At 55.4% G+C, this 16,666-nt stretch overlaps 1 protein-coding gene across 2 annotated transcripts; it reads left to right on the top strand.

Annotated features, from left to right (window-relative positions):
- The first annotated feature begins 170 nt into the window (after positions 1-170).
- On the top strand, positions 171-15,688 carry Xrcc1 (X-ray repair cross complementing 1). Of its 2 annotated transcripts, XM_042667907.1 has the most exons (17): positions 171-296; positions 720-812; positions 6,135-6,245; positions 9,760-9,918; positions 10,265-10,339; positions 10,436-10,547; positions 10,661-10,782; positions 10,864-10,975; positions 11,109-11,367; positions 11,601-11,717; positions 13,149-13,242; positions 13,357-13,489; positions 13,894-13,945; positions 14,015-14,154; positions 14,844-14,934; positions 15,306-15,381; positions 15,500-15,688. In XM_042667907.1, the coding sequence occupies exons 1-17, from the start codon at positions 246-248 to the stop codon at positions 15,611-15,613; spliced, it is 1,911 nt and encodes a 636-aa protein (XP_042523841.1). In that variant the 5' UTR covers positions 171-245; the 3' UTR covers positions 15,614-15,688. The 2 variants fall into 2 exon arrangements, with proteins under 2 accessions (XP_042523841.1, XP_042523842.1); XM_042667908.1 differs by lacking the exons at positions 15,306-15,381; positions 15,500-15,688 and having other exon boundaries at positions 13,899-13,945; positions 14,844-14,930.
- The last annotated feature ends 978 nt before the right edge of the window (positions 15,689-16,666 follow it).

Below are 16,666 nucleotides of genomic sequence, written 5' to 3'. Positions count from 1 at the left end.
TCTGAGCGGAGAGACGTGACTGGGCATGCGCCGTGGTGACGGAAGCGCCGGCGCGCCGCTGTTTGAAAGGCCCATAGCCTCGCGCGCTTGCGCACTGAAGCCCGCGCGAGAAGCAACACCGCCCCCCATTCCCCGCCTTCTCTGCTCCCCCTCCCCCCCCCCCAAAAAAAAGAAAAAACAAAGCAAAAAAAAAAACACAACGCCGACCCTTCTTCTGTCAGTCCCGGAGAATCCACGGTTTTGACATGCCGGAGATCCGTCTCCGCCACGTCGTGTCCTGCAGCAGCCAGGACTCGGTGAGGGACTGGCATGGGGGTGGCGGGCGGGGGGTCAGGGGGTACGGGGGGTGTTAGAAGATGGGAGGGAACTCACGAAAGGCTTCTGAGGTGTAAAAGGGGAACTTGGTAAAGTCGAAGGGAGGGTGATGGGTGAGGAACTTTCAGAGGCCCTAAGTGAATTCTGGGAGCAACGTGGAGTTTGGGAACTTTGCGGGGGGGTGGGGGTGGGGGGTGGGGCGTCTGGAACTTTCAGAGCAAAAAAGGAGCAATAGGAGAACCAGGGAAAGGAACTTCAGGGGAAACCCGAGGCAGAGTGTTTGTTGGGGGTGTGGGGAGGGAGATCGCCGAGGCTGTGGTAGACTCAAAGGAATACTCTTGAGAATTTGGGAGCCTAGGGGTCTCGTCTGTGCCCTAATTCTCGTTTCTTACTCCTGTCTGCAGACTCACTGTGCAGAAAACCTGCTAAAAGCAGACACTTACCGGAAATGGCGGGCTGCCAAGGCAGGCGAAAAGACTATCTCCGTGGTCCTACAGGTGATCCAGTCCTCCCACCTCCTTCCTCCCCTATCCCCCTTCCTTCTGCTTCCTCTGCCTCCTCCCCCACCCCCACCCCTTCCTCCTCCTTCCACGCATAGGGCTTAAACATTCACAGGGGCAAGATTCCGCTCAGCCAACTGGCTTCAGGTCCAATCGCTTTTTTTTCTTCTGGGCCTCAGCTTCTTAGGAAAACGAGTGTGTATCCCTCAGGAAGGAGAAAAGAGACTCATGGATCAGGCCCAAGATGACCCTAGAAATCATCAGCCATGGGTGGGGTGCTTCTACCTTCTGGACCTCAGTTTCCTCATCTGAAGCAGAATGAGTCATGACCATGTACCTTTCCTTCTAAAGTCAATAGGAGCCAGGCTGAAAGGTGTCCAGGAAGATCATTAAGCAAATTGAGTTATGTTTACAACACTGGGGATTGAACTCAGGGCCTAACTTGGGACTTACCACTGGAGCCACACTCCATGTCCTTTGTTTCTTTTTCATATAGGTCTTCCAACTAAGGTAACTGGGACTACCTAGCCTACACATCAGCTGCATCTTCGTCTTCTTTCCTTCTTCCTTCTTCCTTCTTTCTTCTGGCCAGTTCTGGGGACCTTGCACTCTTATTCAGCTTGCTTGCTCTGTTGGTGCTCTACCACTTGAGTCAAACCTCCTTTTTTGTCAGTTGTGGGCCTAGGTACTCAGGGCCTAGGTACTGTCCCTGAGTCTCTTTGTGCTCAAGGCTAGCTCTCTATCACTTGAGCCACAGTACCACTTCCAGTTTTTGAGTAGTTCATTGGAGATAAGTCTCACGGGGACTTTTTTCTCAGGCTAGCTTCAAACCATGATCCTGAGATCTCAGCCTCCTAAGTAAGTAGAATTACATTCGTGAACCACTGGCGCCTGACTCATGCCTCCTTTTTACTGGTTAAAAATTCTGTTTCTGCCCAGGCTAGCTTCAAAACCTTGATTCTTAGATCTGATTAGATCTGAGCCTCCTAAGTAGGTAGGACTATGGGCATGAGCCACCAGCACCTGGCTTCACCTTTATTTATTTTTTTGTCAGTCATGGTCCTTGAACTCAGGGCCTGGGCACTGTCCCTGAGCTCAGTCACTCAAAGCTAGTGCTCTACCACTTTGAGCCACTTCTAGTTTTTGGGTGGTCAGTTGGAGGTAAGAGTCTGGAGGACTTTTCCTGCCCTGGCTAGCTTTGAACTGTGAGCCTCAGATCTGAGTCTCCTGAGTAGGTAGGATGATAGGCATGAGCCACCAGTGCCTGGCTTCCAGCTTTATTTTAAAATGAGGAAACAAGTCTAGGGAGGGGAAATGAGTGGCCAGTTCAAGCCATCATCTCTAGAATACTAGCTGGGTTCTGAGTGCTTTCTGCACACATTCTTCACTGAATCCACACCTTAGCCCTGTGGATTGGGGTGGGGGAGGCAAAGAAGAAAAGATGATTTGCCTTGAGATGGCTCTACACTTCCAAAGAGGCTTTACTGACAGGTCCAAGGAGCTGATAGGAGAAAGAGGGCTGAATGCCTTTTAAGTATCTGTTTGTGGCCTGTGTGTTTTACCTGTATGCAACCATTAATAGACTACAGTGCTTCAGCTTGAGTTCATTGGTACTTTAAACTACATTTTTTTTTTCCATCATTCTTCTTTGACTTTACATACTGGCTTGAGCCACCAAGCCACACACCCAGCCCACAGGCCATCCATCCTTCTCTCTGTCAGCTGCATTCCTTAGTCTTGAATGGAGGAGTGTTGGTGTGGGGGGAAAGTGTACATGATTGTGTCTGATCCTGAATGTGTTCTTGTTGATAGAGGTGAGGCTCAGGTGGTAGTATACCAGCCTTGAGTGAAAAAGGCAACAGAGGGTTAGAGGCCCTGGGTTCTAGCACTGGTCACAGCAGGAAAAGAAAAAATAACAACAGCTGGCAGTCTTCATACCTCTTATGATTCGACTCATTGAATCCTCATAAAACCCTGTGACCCAGGCTCTGTTATTATCTGAATTTTAAAGATGAGGAAACTGAGGCTCAGGCAAGTTATGCAACCTGCCTGAGAGCCAGTCTTTTAAGTGTAAACAGATCCGAGTTGCTGATAATTTCATTTGGGACCTGGATTCAAAATCCACATCTCCCATCTTCCTCCCTCTGTGGCCTCAGGCTCTCTCTCTCTCTCTCTCTCTCTCTCTCTCTCTCTCTCTCTCTCTCTCTGCCTGTTCATTGAGAATAATGACATCCAAGCCCAGAGCTGTTGTGGGAATTTGGTGACATGATGTCTGAAGAAGAGATCTGTCAGCATGTGGGTGTTTATACAAAGGGAGGGACTTATGATTTTACTGTGGGGCTGTCAGTGTCAGGCTCACTGATGATGGTGGTGATCCCCGGAGATACCATGTGGTTCTGTTAACTCAGCCACAATGGGAGCAGAGAAGCTGGGGGAAGAAGAGACAGGACATGGGGTGAGGGCTGCAGTGGGGAAGGGTTGGAGGAAGGAGGAAAGAGAGGCAAAGCATAGCATTCTCGGGCCTGGGAGAAAGTGGGGGTATTGTAGCCATCACCAAAGGGAGAAACCCAGAATGGAAACAACTTGAAAAAGGGCTGCACTCTGGGATGTCCAGTTTTGGTTGTTTGGTTTTTGTTGTTTTTGTTTTTTTCTTTTTTGTCCATCATGAGGCTTGAACACAGGGCATGGGCGCTGTGCCTGAGCTCTTCTGCTCAAGGCTAGTGCTCTACCACTTTGAGCCACAGCTCAACCTCCAGTCTTCTGGTGGTTAATTGGAGATAAGAGTCTCATGGACTTTCCTGCCCAGGCTGGCTTTGAACTGCAATCCTCAGATCTCAGCCTCCTGAGTAGCCAGAATGACAGGTGTAGCCACTGGTGCCTGGCTTAGGTTGTCCAGCTTTGATGGGCCTCTAGGACTTTGAAGAAGTAACATCCAGGAGGCCGAGGTAGAAGTTTTCATCATGGAAGCTGATAGACATCCAGGAGTGGACCGGTTCATTTGTTCATTCAGCCACTCATTCATTCCATGAGTGTTTATGAATGCTTTGTGTAGACCAGGCTGTCTGCCTTAGCTTCCAGGCTGAAGAAGTGGGCGTCATGAAGCAAATGTATTCAGCCCTATGGACCTTTCTGTCAGTGGGGAAAGACCACAAACAACTCGGCACATGGACTGTCAGATTGGAAGTGAAGGTGTGGCTCAAGTGGTAGAGTGCCACCCTTAAGCGAAGAAGCCAAGTAAGCATGAGGCCCTGAATTAGAACCTTAGTATTGATGTAAGTGTGCAAACACACACACACACACAAATAGAAGTTTATCAGATCATAGTCACTGGAGAGGGACTTCAACAATTAAGGGGATTGAAGGTCTCTGGCTGGGGAGGACAGGAATCAGGGCTTATTTTGTTTTTTGTTCCGTTTTTATGAGGAAGGCTCAGAGGGTTTCCCTGAGCAGGAATGCTTAAAGAAAGCAAGCTGTCCTTCTATGCTGACAGGAGACAGAGATGGCGGAGCAGGAGGTGCCCTGCACATTGGAGCCCCAGCAGGGAGACCTGGTAGGGGCTGAGCTAATGGGGTGCAGGTGGAAGCTGTCCAAGATACTCGAGGACTGAAAAACCTTGTCAGGACCCGTCCTTTTCCTCCACTCGATACGGGCACCGGAGGCTGAGCAGAGAGAGACAGAGTTTGATTTGATGGTTATAGGATCCTTCGGGGTCTGGGTTGGGAATAAAATTCAGAGTGGGGTGCAATAGCAGAAGGCAGCCCCCCCCTTCCCACCCACACACATAGGAGACATTTGGAAAATGCCAGGAGTCCCCTAGGCAGCGGGCTTGGAACTCTCAGTTGCTAAGTTGTGTTCTTTACAATCTATGCGAGGGGAGAGATCTGGGCTACCTGCTGGCCAGGTGTCTTCTCTGGGCTTCTCTGCTGCACGTGCATTCTCCAATCTGGTCGTGTTACACAACCACCTGGGCCTCGCCCCTGGGGTGCGGCCCTCTGCCCTGCTCGTGATGGCCCCACACAACATTTATTTTGTTTGCTGTGGCCACAGGAGGCCTTGTGATAAACCAGTCACCTGCTCCCAGACAGGGCGTTCAGCCTGGGTGCCAGCCATGCCTGGCCTGGAGGGGATGGCCGGGTGGGTCCCCTGGGAGCCCTGCCACGCGTGTCACCATGGCAGCCATCTTGAGCCATGTCCAGCAGCTCCATGGCACCTGACTTGCTTTCGGGGACCTGCTGGCTTTGCAATCACTCCATTTGCCACAGTGCTGTTTGAAGTTGGTGACACGCATGTTGCTAAGCACGCATGTGAGGGTTGGACCCCAGACTGGAGCCAGGCGCCCCCACAGCCAGGTCCGTTAGCAGACCTGCTAGGCCTGGCTCCCTTACACGCCTGCTGTCACTGGCCCTGCCCTGCTTCTTGTCAGCACACATTTCCTTTTGTCTCATTTGAATTTTCTGCCAGTAGAGTCACAGTATTTCCTGTTTCATATCTGCTTTTGTTTTGTTTCACTTTTGGGCTGGTTCTGGGGCTTGAACTCAGGGCCTGGGCACTGTCCCTGAGCTTTCTTTGCTCAAGGCTAGCATTCTACCACCTGAACCACAGTGCCACTTCCGGCTTTTTTGGTGCTTAGTTACAGATAAGGGTCTCTCACAAACTTTCCTGCTTGGGCTGGCTCTGAACCTCGAGCCTCCAATCTCAACCTCCTGAGTAGCTAGGAATGGCAGGCGTGAGCCACGGGGCACCAGCTTCATGTCTGTTTTTGGGTTTCACCATGTATCGTACTCTGTGGCATGGCAATTTCCACTGTAGTCTTTACTGTTCAAAAAAGAAAACCTGGAAGCTGGGTATGATAGAGCATGCCTGGGGTCCCTATACTAAGGAGGCTGAGGCAGGAGGATCCAGAGTTCCAGGCCAGCCTGGGCTACATAGAGAGGCTTGTCTCTATTTAAAAAAAAAAAAATGAAGTCTCTCTCTACTTCCATCTCTGCGTGCTCCCTCTCCTCAGCCCTGCTACTCTGTTCCTTGTTCCTGAGGTGTTCCTTCTTATGGAAGAGAGGTGAGGCTTCAAGGGCTGGCAAGGCCTGCAACTAGGGGCCCCTGCCCTAGGAATCAGTGAGCACAACCAGGCGCACCCTGCCCCGCCATCCCTCCCATGTACCTGCCCCTCCATCGGGGAGCTTCCAGGGGGAGAGTGACACCACCCAGCCATGGTCCCCAGTGACCCAGGGGTGATACTGCACAGACCTGGTGGGCCGGGAGGGGGTCCTCCTTTGAGCCGGCACGCAGCAGGCTATCACCACGGCTCTTCTCCACCCGCAGTTGGAGAAGGAGGAGCAGATCCACAGCCTGGACATCGGCAATGACGGCTCGGCCTTCGTGGAGGTGCTGGTGGGCAGCTCAGCAGCCGGGACCAGCGAGCAAGACTATGAGGTGAGCAGGTGCCCAGGCTGGCCTCAAACTGTGATCATCCTGTCTTTGCCTCCCAAGGGCCAGGATTATAGGTATGCATCACCATACCCAGTTGGATTCTTCATTGTTTGGGATGCCTCTGTTAACCGTTTTATTTGTGACAAATATTTACAAGAAGGAATGTCTGCTACCTGTTACTTTGTTGTGAATATTTAAAAAGTAGCTCAGTAGCCAGGTGCAAGTGGCTCATGCCTGTCATCCTAGCTACTCAGGTGGCTGAGATCTGAGGATTGAGGTTCAAAACCAGCCTGAGCAGGAAAGGCCATGAGACTCTTACCTCCAATGAACCACCAGAAAGCAGAAGTGGCGCTGTGGCTCAAGTGGTAGAGTGCTCGCCTTGAGCTGAAGAGCCTGAGGGACAGCACCCAGACCCAGAGTTCAAGCCCCATGTCCAACCAAAAAAAAAAAAAAGGCATAGTGTGGTTGTGGGGAGGAGGGTACTGGGTTTAAACTGAGGTGCTAGGCAGGTCCTCTTACCATTGAATCTTGTCTGCAGCCCAGCACAGTTCTTCTTTAACTTCTTTTTCTTTTTCTTTTCCTTTGTGCCAGAACTGGGGCTTGAACTGCTGTCTGTTTGCTTTTTTCCACTTAAGACTGGCACTCTGCCACTTGAGCCATATCTCTACTTCCAGAATTTTTGGAGATAGTAGTCTTGTGGATTTTCCTGCTCAGGCTAACTTCAAACTACAATCCTCAGGTCTCAACCTCCTGAGTAGCTAGGATTACAAGCTCCAGTCACTGTCGCCTGGCTCTTTAACTTTTTTTTTTTTTTTTTTGTCGGTTGTGGGGCTTGAACTCTGGGCCTGGCGCTGACCCTCAGCTCTTTAGGTCAAGGCTAGTGCTCTACCTCTTGAGCCACAGCACCACTTCCGGTTTTCTGAGTAATTTATTGGAGATAAGAGTCTCACAGACTTTCCTGCGTTGGCTCGCTTTGTACCGCGATCCTCAGATCTCAGCCTCCTGAGTAGCTAGGATTACAGGCGTGAGCCACTGGCACCCGGCCCTTTAACATGTTTTTGAAATGGGTGTCACTGTATTATTCAAGCTAGTCTTGACCTCAGGGCTCAAACAGTTCATAGCCTCAGCCTTCAGAGAAGCGGGTCCACACGTATGTACCACCAAGCCTGGTTTGTAGGTTCTTCTTTCCTTTCTCTCTCTCTCTCTTTTTTTGCCAGTCCTAGGGCTTGAACTCAGGGCCTGGGCACTATCCCGAACTTCTTTGCTCAAGGCTAGCACTCTACCACTTGAGCTAAAACTGTACTTCTGGTTTTTTTGGTGGTTTATTTGGGATAAGAGTCTCACTGACTTTCCTGCCAGGGTTGACTTTGAACTGCAATCCTCAGATCTCAGCCTCCTGAGTAGCTTGGATTACAAACATGAGCCACCAGTACCTGGCTCCTCCTTTTCCTCTTCCTCCTCCTCTTCCTTCTCCTCCTCCTCCACGACCACCACCACCATCATCACCACCTCTTCTTCTCTTTCTCCTTCTCTTTCTTCTTCGTCTCTGATTTTCTGGCTAGCTCATTAACAAAATGTTGGGTGGATAAAAATAAAACTACTGTGACAAAGAGTTTAGGAGTCAAAGTGAACAAACCTGTTTCCTGCCAGATGTGTTTTCTTCTTGCAATAGTTTTTAATTGAAGTATATTTTGGATTGTGTACATGCACAGTCAATGCCCGTAAAATCAAGTTCTGTACCATGGATCAGACAGGACAGGCTCACCCTGCACCAGCCCCCGCCTCCCAGGGAGACAGACCACAGCTGGTTCTTTTAACAGAGAGAATTTAACACAGGGATTTAGAAATTAGGTGCTATTGCATGGCTAAGGTCTGGTGAAGGGACAATATGGGAGCTCCCACCCCTGGGTAGAGGACCGAAGACAGGCAGGACTGATTGAAACAGAGGATCAAGTGTGGGAGTCTGGTCACCAGAAGCCAGGATTCAGACTTTGAGGTGTTGCTTCCCCAGATGCTGCTGTACCCAAGAGAGTCTTGGCTCTGAAGGTGTGCTAAGCTGAAAACTGGGTTCACGGAGGGCGGTGGGAAGGGGCTGCCCCAGGAGGAAGCCCACCTGGGGTTTAGCTGGGAGTCATCTAGCCTGCTAGCCACCCCCACAAAGCGGGCTTCCTCTCACCAGCTCCTCTTACTGGCAGGACCTGGCAAGCCGCCTCTCGCCAGCTCCCCCTATTGGCAGAACCTGGCAAGTGTGCCTCTCGCCAGCTCCGCCTCCTGGCAGTGCTTGCAGTGCACAGCTGGCCTGCAGCAATGTGTTTTCTTTTTTTTCCCCAGGCAAGGCTCATATCCCAGAGCCAATTGGGTCTGAGCGGAGAAACACTCCCCTAATAGTTGACACTGCTCCCCTGCCTCTCCTGCCTCTTTGGAGGATGCATCCTCATTTCTGTCTGCCTATGCTCCTCCTGGCCTTCCTGCCCGCTCCGTGTTGCACTTCCAAAAGATGCTTAAATACTGTACCAGTCTCTGACCATTCTCCACAGGAGAGTTCCCTGGCCCATGTGGCCCTCAGGTCACCTGATCTTGAAGACTCCCTGGAAGAGTATAGAGAAGGGCCATTCATATCTGTGGGTTAGGACGACCCATCTAGACTGCAGGATGACCCAGAAATCCCACCCCCGGTGTGTGAGATCAGGACAGGAAGGAAGTCAGAATGCCACAGAGATGGCCGCACCCCTGTGTCTATTACAGTAACAAAAGCTACAGAAACAACTGAGGGTCCACCGGCAGAGGGCGGAATCTGGAAAGGAGAGGAACAGCTCGTGGGGGTGTCACGAGGGGGAAAGTACTGTCTAGTGCCCTTGAATGCAGGAGGGCAACAGGCCGGCAGCCATTGATTGTATATCTCAATATAGCTGGTAGAAGGCTGGGATGTGGTCCACGGGGCAGAGTGCTTGGCTCTGAGTTCAAACCTCAGAACTGTCAGAAAAAAAGAAATAATCAAAGCTGGTGCTGGTGGCTCATGCCTGTCATCCTAGCTACTCAGGAGGTTAAGATCTGAGAATCGCATTCAAAGCCAGCCCAGGTAGGAAAGTCCGTGAGACTCTTATCTCCAATAAACCACTAGAAAACCGGAAGTGGCGCTGTGGTTCAAGTGGTAGAGCGCTCTCCTTGAGCTGAAGAGCTGAGGAACAGCACCCAAGCCCAGAGTTCAAGCCCCATGACCGACCAAAAAAGTAAAATAAAAAAATCAAGTAGCTAATAGAGACTTTGATATTCCCAGTAAAGGAACAGTGACACCTGAGTGGAGTATTGAAATGTCACACAACACCCTGTTAAGATGTCTGCGTATATGTAAAGTCCCTTGGAGGCTGACCCATTGGAGGTCCAGAAATGCGGGCACTGAAGCTGGTGACCTCCCGCTCCTCTGCCCGGGCTGCCCCGGCCTGCACCCCCTTGCCCAGTCCCTGGGTGGTATCATTGGAACCATCCCGATTCTCATCCCACGTGTCCTTCCACCCAGGTTCTCCTGGTCACCTCGTCCTTCATGTCCCCTTCCGAGAGTCGCAGTGGCTCCAACCTCAACCGCGTCCGCTTATTTGGGTCTGACAAGTTGGTCCGGGCCGCTGCGGAGAAGCGCTGGGACCGTGTGAAGATTGTGTGCAGCCAGCCTTACAGCAAGGTGCCCAGGGAGCGGCCAGGGCCTAGGGCCTGGGGCGGGAGGAGCCAGGGCCGAGGCTGAGTTCTCCAGGGCTGGGTGCAGTGAGCAGCTAGGGCCCTTTGGGAACGTCCTAGGCTCCCCGCAACATCTGCCCCTGCCTCCAGCGGCAGAGGGACACGCCCGTGGAGGTTTGTGTTCTGGAAGTGGCTCAGGCCAGAAAGTGGATTGGGTGGGCCAGCCAGCCAAGTTCAGTGTATCATCCTCATCGTCAGCCTCATCAGACCTCCTGTCTGCTCCAAGTAAAGGGGTCTTTGGGGCCCGGCCCTGTCCAGGCCTGACACCCCGGCTCCCACCCCTGCTTCCCCAGGACTCCCCCTACGGCCTTAGTTTTATACGGCTTCACAGCCCCCCAGACAAAGAGGAGGCCGAGGCTCCTGCCCAGGTAAGCTTCCCCCCTCTTCCCCCAGACCCCCTCTCCCTAGCTCCCCACACCACCTGCCTGCAGCCTTCCCACCCCACTGACCTTGCGGGAACTTAGAAGGGGACCGTGACCAAGCTTGGCCAGTTCAGAGTGAAGGAGGAGGACGAGAGCGCCAGCTCCCTGCGGCCCGGCTCGCTCTTCTTTAGCCGCATCAGCAAGGTGTCCCCAGGTGCGTGTGAAAACCACAGCGCTGGACCCCCAGTCGCTGCCCGGTGCTGTGGGGGCAATGCCAGGTCCCCAGGCCACTGGTCTTTCATCCCAGGTCCATCTCTCCCTCTGTAGCCACCTCCAGTGAGCCTGCCGGGCCCAGCTACGCTGCGGCCACACTGCAGGCCTCGAGCTCCACCGCCGCCGCCGCCGCCTCCGCTTCTCCCACGTCCAAGGCTGCAGGCAGCGCCTCCAAGGTGAGATCAGGAGCCGATGGGGGAATCGGGGAGGAGAGCCACTGGAGTCCTCAGCCTGCCCCCCCACCCCGCCGCCCTCAGCCTCAGGAGCCCCCCAAAGGGAAGAGGAAGTTGGATTTGAACATAGAAGAAAGGAAGGCCCCTAGCAAGCCATCAGCCCAGCTTTTGTCACCCACCCTCAAGAAGCCCAAATGTGAGCACCTTGTTTGCCTCGGGGCTGGGCTCCGGGGTCCTACTGGGTCTGAGGGAGGAGGCTGGGGCCTGGACCGCTGGGTCTGAGGGAGGTCTGCTAACAAACTAACTGAATCTTCCCTTTGGCTCTGCAGTGCAAGCTCCCACCCGGACCCCAACTGCACCCCCCGTGTCCACCCCAGTGCCGGCCTCAGTACCAGAGAAGCCTCGGGGAGAAGGCCCTAAGCCCAAGGTCGCCCGGGCTGGCGTGCAGGAGCTGGGGAAGGTGCTTCAGGGCGTGGTAGTGGTGCTGAGCGGCTTCCAGAACCCCTTCCGCTCCGAGCTGCGGGACAAGGCCCTGGAGCTGGGGGCCAAGTACCGGCCAGACTGGACCCCGGACAGCACCCACCTCATGTAGGCCTGTGCCTTCCCTGGAGCCTGTGTCCCCCTCCATCTCTCCCTCCCCTCCCTGCCTCCCCCTTTACTTCTGTCCCTCTGTCCCTTGCAGTCCGTCTGCAGCCTCTGCCTGCTTTTCTCTCTGGTCTTGTCTGTTTTCTCTTATTCTCTCTTCCTCCCTCACCCCTCCCTCTTCCCCTGCGCCCCTCAGATCACAGCTAACCGACATCCCCTCTTCTGTCCCCTACCAGCTGTGCCTTTGCCAACACCCCCAAGTACAGCCAGGTCCTGGGCCTGGGAGGCCGCATTGTGCGCAAAGAGTGGGTGCTGGACTGTCACCGCATGCGCCGGAGGCTCCCCTCCCGAAGGTGAGCCCCGCCCCCCCCTCACCCCAGGACTGGCCCCCCCACTAGTCCTGAGCTCAGGGGGCCCAGAGTCTGCAGCTTCTATGACAGGGCAGGGCCTGGGACCTGGATGGGTCACAGGACATGGTGACCTGTCCTTGACACAGAAGGAAAAGGAGCTGCCGTGGGGACAGCCATGCAGGGGGTGAGGGGGCACAGACAGCTGTGCGGGGGGGGGGGGGGGGGGGGAGAGGCAGGCATGGGACAGTTCAGTCATTCAGTCCCAGGGCTCTGCATGGCGTCCTCCTGGAAGCCTCTGGCTTGGATGGGGGGCTGGGCATGTTGTAACATGGAGAGAGGACTGGCGTGCGGAAGGGACATCCTGACCCCACCCTGGGGGCAGAGGGGCCACAGAAGACTTCTGAGCTGGGAGGGGCGGTGGGGTCTACCTGACCTGTTAGTTGCTGCCCAGGGGTGGCTCACACCCGTCATCCCAGCTACTCAGGAGGCTGAGATCTGAAGACTGAGCTTCAAAACCAGCCTGGGCAGAAAACTCCATGAAATTCTTTTTTTTTTTTTTTTTTGGGGGTCCGGTCATGGGGCCTGAACTCTGGGTCTGGGCGCTGTCCTTCAGCTCAAGGCTAGCGCTCTACCACAGCGCCACTTCTGGCTTTTTTCTTTTTGCTTATGTGGTGCTGAGGAATCGAACCCAGGGCCTCAGGCATGCAAGGCAAGCACTCTACCACTGAGCCACCTTCCCAGCCCTCCATGAAATTCTTATCTCCAGTAAACCAGAAAAAAAAAAGCTGGAAGTAGCACTATGGTTCAAGTGACCGAGCACCAGCCTTGAGTGAAAAAGCCAAGCAAGACCTCAAGGCCTTGAGTTCAAGCCCTAGTTCCAGCCTGCGTACAGGTTCTGTTCCGCATCATCCTAAATGACCAGCCACTGCACCGACCTGCATTCAGATGCCATGTTTTCCACCCAGATACCTATAATTTATTTTTTGGTCATGAGACTTGAACTTAGGGCCTGGACACTGTCCCTGAGCTCTTTTGCTGAAGGCTAGTGCTCTACTACTTTGAGCCCCAGCTCTACATTTGTCTTTTTGGTGGTTTATTGAAGATAAGAGTTTCACGGTCTTTCCTGCCCAAGCTGGCTTTGAACCATGATCCTCAGATCTCAGCCTCCTGAGTAGCTAGGATGACAGGCATGAATCACCAGCTAGCTCTCCTGATGTGTAGCTGACTTTGATTTTATTTCCCTCTGAACTGGGATACTTTTTTCACAAAAGGAGGGGAGGAGAGAGGGTGCTCAGAGTTTGTGGGGTCCTTGGGGCAGGCAGGAGGGACACAGGAGTGTAGTTAAGTACTGTGGCTGCTGCTGCCCAGTGCCCTCTCACCTCCCCCTTATGACCCACACTGATCTGCCTGTCTGACCCCCCCATTCCTCCCTAGGTACCTCATGGCGGGGCCTGGCTCCAGCAGTGAGGATGAGGGGGGCTCCGACAGCGGCAGCAGTGGGGACGAAGCCCCCAAGCGTCCCCGAAAGGTCTGGAGCCTTGGCAGGAGGAAGGGGGGTGGGAGGGAGCACCAGGGAGGCTGTGGTTACCCACCCCCTTCCTGTGGGCAGCCTTCCCCATCCTTACCCCATCCCCCTTCTCAGCGTCCACAGACCAAAGCTAAGCCCCCCCAGGCACCAGAACCCAGCTCACCCCCGAAACCCCCAACCCCTGAAATGACCAAAGCAGCCTCTCCAGGACCCCAGGAAGATACAGATAGTGAGGAGCAGCCGGCAGGTGTGAGGCTAAGGGAGGGGTGGATCCCTGGCTCTGAGGGAGGGAGCTGGGGTCTGAGGGAGGGGGCTGGGGTCTGAGGGAGGGGGCTGGGGTCTGAGGGAGGAGGGCTAGGGTCTGAGGGAGGAGGGCTAGGGTCTGAGGGAGGAGGGCTAGGGTCTGAGGGAGGAGGGCTGGGGTCTGAGGAGGAGGGCTAAGGCCTGGACTCCTGGGTCTGGGGGAGGAGGCTGGGTCTGAGGGACGAGTGGCGGGTCTGTAAGGTAAAGGTGGAAGGAGAGGGTCACTGGGTGGGGATCACTGGCCCTGGGGTTGGGGTGCTGGGTTGGTTGCCTCGTGCCACTGCAGGAGTTAGGGGCGGCCAGTTTCCCAGAAGCGCAGGCTGTGTGTGACTGAGCTTCTCCTGGCAGGACAGGACACCGGGGCGGACGAGTCCGGGGACACGGAGGACGAGCTGCGGAGGTGAGCTCAGCTGGCTCAGGCGCGGGGTGAGGGGAGCGCATGCCCCTCTGAAACCCTCCGCTCCCCCAGGGTGGCAGAGCAGAGGGAGCAGCGGCAGCCCCCAGCGTCCGGGGAGAACGGCGAGGACCCGTACGCGGGCTCCACGGACGAGAACACGGACCGTGAAGACGACAGGGAGCCCCCGGACCTGCCGGTTCCTGAGCTCCCAGGTGGGGCGGCCCTGCGGCCCTCCCGCAGCATCGCAGCGGTGCCGTGCCCCCTGCAGCCTGGCATGGTGCCGCCCTGCCCGCTGCCTGCTGGCCGTGCCCACCCTCTCCTGGGCTGGCCCTCCCCTTCAGCTTCCTCTGGGGTGCGATCCCACGTGGGTCCCCCTGGGCCCCCAGTGCCAGCGGCTCTGCCCTCTTGACCCCACCCTCCTCGGGCCTGTGCCAAGGGCACTGCAGTTCCTTGGGACCTCAGTGGTGGCACCGTGTGCTTCCATTGTCTTCATCACCAGGCACACACGCGTGCTAGGAGGTGGGGGGCGGGGCCTGCAGAGCCTCTTGGGGTGATGATGGAGGGAAGAGGAGGGAGTCAGGGCCCCATTAGAGGTGAGGTTTGGGCTGCTGGGATAGCTGCCAGCCAGACTGCTCACAGGGCAGCACACTTGAGCCTGCAGCACCCCCACAGTGGCAGCTGCAAGTGGCTGAGCCCAGGGGACGTGGGGAGGAAGGGACCGGCCCACATGGGGCTCTGGGGCTGCCAGCCTGCACCGCGCCACCAAAACCAACCTGACACGGTGAACTAGCATTGCAGCAGGCACAGACACAGATAAGCCTCCTGGAAGGTTCTGAGGGGCCATCGCATGCCATGAGTGCCCACCCCACGTGACTCAGTCCTCCTCCTCCTCCCTCGACAGACTTCTTCCAGGGCAAGCACTTCTTCCTGTACGGCGAGTTCCCCGGGGATGAGCGCCGGAGGCTCGTCCGCTACGTCACGGCCTTCAACGGGTCAGTCCCGGGGACATGAGGGAGCATCGGGGTTGTGGGGAGGATGGAGAAAGGGCCAGCCAGACTGGGGCGGGCAGGGAGGGGGGGTGGCCACGGGACAGCCACGCTCACCATGCAGGGCAGCCCTACATGCCCCGCCTCCCCTCAGGCTGCCCCCCTTCCAAGTGGTCCCCTCCACCCATCTCTAGAATGTGGCACAACATTGAGCCGCTACCACTGAGGCAGGGCAAGGCCAGCACATAGGAGACGGAGGCCCACAGGCAGCTCCAAGGGGGCAGAGCCTGGGCCTGGGGGAGGCTGGAGTCTTTGAGAATGACATGGAGTATGATGTCCCTCTTGTGCCCTCTGCCCCTTTTCTCCTTTCCCACCAGGGAGCTCGAGGACTATATGAGCGACCGAGTCCAGTTTGTGATCACAGCCCAGGACTGGCATCCCAGCTTCGAGGAGGTGAGCCTCCAAAGGGCAGAAACAAAGGAACCCCTTGCCCAAACCCGCCCTGCCATCCCCTGGCAACCCCTTAGTTACACATTCCTCTGTGTACTCTCCTCACCCTCCACCCCCCCAGGCCCTGATGGAAAACCCTTCCTTGGCGTTCGTCCGTCCCCGATGGATCTACTCCTGCAATGAGAAGCAGGGGTTACTTCCACACCAGTTGTACGGGGTGGTGCCCCAGGCCTGAGGGGCCCTGCCTGCATGTGTTACGTACATGCGCGTGTGTGCACACAGGTATTTAATAAAGACTTGGTTTGGAGAAGCTGCCCCATCTCAATGTCACCCTGGGCTCCAAGATACTTCTACCCTTCCACTAGCCAAGAGGCAGTGGCAGGTCCTCGTGTGGGGCTGCCCCAAGGCCTGTGAACTCCAGACCTAGGAGTTTGGACTCCATAGTGGGAGTGGGGGGAGCAGCAGGGGGTTCAGGCATGGACGGCATCAGAGTCTGAGATCCACTGGGCAACACTACAGCCTTGAGATTCTCGCATCTGAGGACCGGCGCCAGCCAGTCCAGCTCCTGAACTTGCCGTCAAAGGACTTGGCTTCCCCCCTACCCCTCCCCCCCCATACACACTCCGAGGTCCTGGGTTTTGAACTCGGGACCTAGGCACTGCCCCTGAGCTCTTTCACTCAAGGCTGGCACTCTACCACTTTGAGCCACAGCATCATTTCCAGTTTTCTGGGGGTTCATTGGAGATAAGAGTCACAGGGACTTTTCAGCCTGGGCTGGCTTTGAACCCTGATCCTCAGATCTCAGCCTCCTGAGTAGCTAGGATTACAGGCGTGAGGCACTTGTAAGGGACATGGCTTGTGACTTGATTTTGGCCACCACCTGTTTGTACCCACTGTCCTACCTGGACCACGTTTATCTGCACCACTGTGTCCCTGTGTCCCATGCAGCCATCCTCTGCCAGCTCATCCCCACTAGAGAGTGGAGGAAGGGAGGTGCCAGCCCCTCCCTATACCCCTCTACCACACCCTGGCTCACAGATGGGCTATGTGTGCAGAGGAGCGCCAAGGCCCCCAAACTGCAGAGCAGGTCTAGGTCTGGGCTTTTAGATGGACTCTGTGTCCACATTCCCCCACCCCACCCCCCAGTGGGGGTCAGGACTCCACGTCACTGTAGCACTGGCTGTGTTCCGGCTAGGTACCCCTGTTGATGGGCACAGGACTCCTGCCAGTTCTTGGCCACACCATCCGCCAGACAGTGAGCAACCTCACCAGCATGCGTTTATAGAAA

This window comes from Dipodomys spectabilis, unplaced genomic scaffold (genome assembly GCF_019054845.1).
Source record: "Dipodomys spectabilis isolate Male_0828 unplaced genomic scaffold, ASM1905484v1 ptg000422l, whole genome shotgun sequence".
Taxonomy (NCBI): Eukaryota; Metazoa; Chordata; class Mammalia; order Rodentia; family Heteromyidae; genus Dipodomys; species Dipodomys spectabilis.
The sequence above is the reverse complement of the archived record's forward strand: the minus strand, read 5'-3'. Positions and strand labels throughout refer to the sequence as shown.

Bases quoted from the DNA above. Each gene is read 5' to 3' on its own strand.
- Xrcc1 (XM_042667907.1), top strand. From the start codon at position 246: ATGCCGGAGATCCGTCTCCGCCACGTCGTGTCCTGCAGCAGCCAGGAC. The intron at 10,783-10,863 runs GTGAGATCAGGA...CGCCGCCCTCAG, and splicing joins CTGCAGGCAGCGCCTCCAAG to CCTCAGGAGCCCCCCAAAGG. The intron at 14,935-15,305 runs GTCAGTCCCGGG...CTTTCCCACCAG, and splicing joins TACGTCACGGCCTTCAACGG to GGAGCTCGAGGACTATATGA.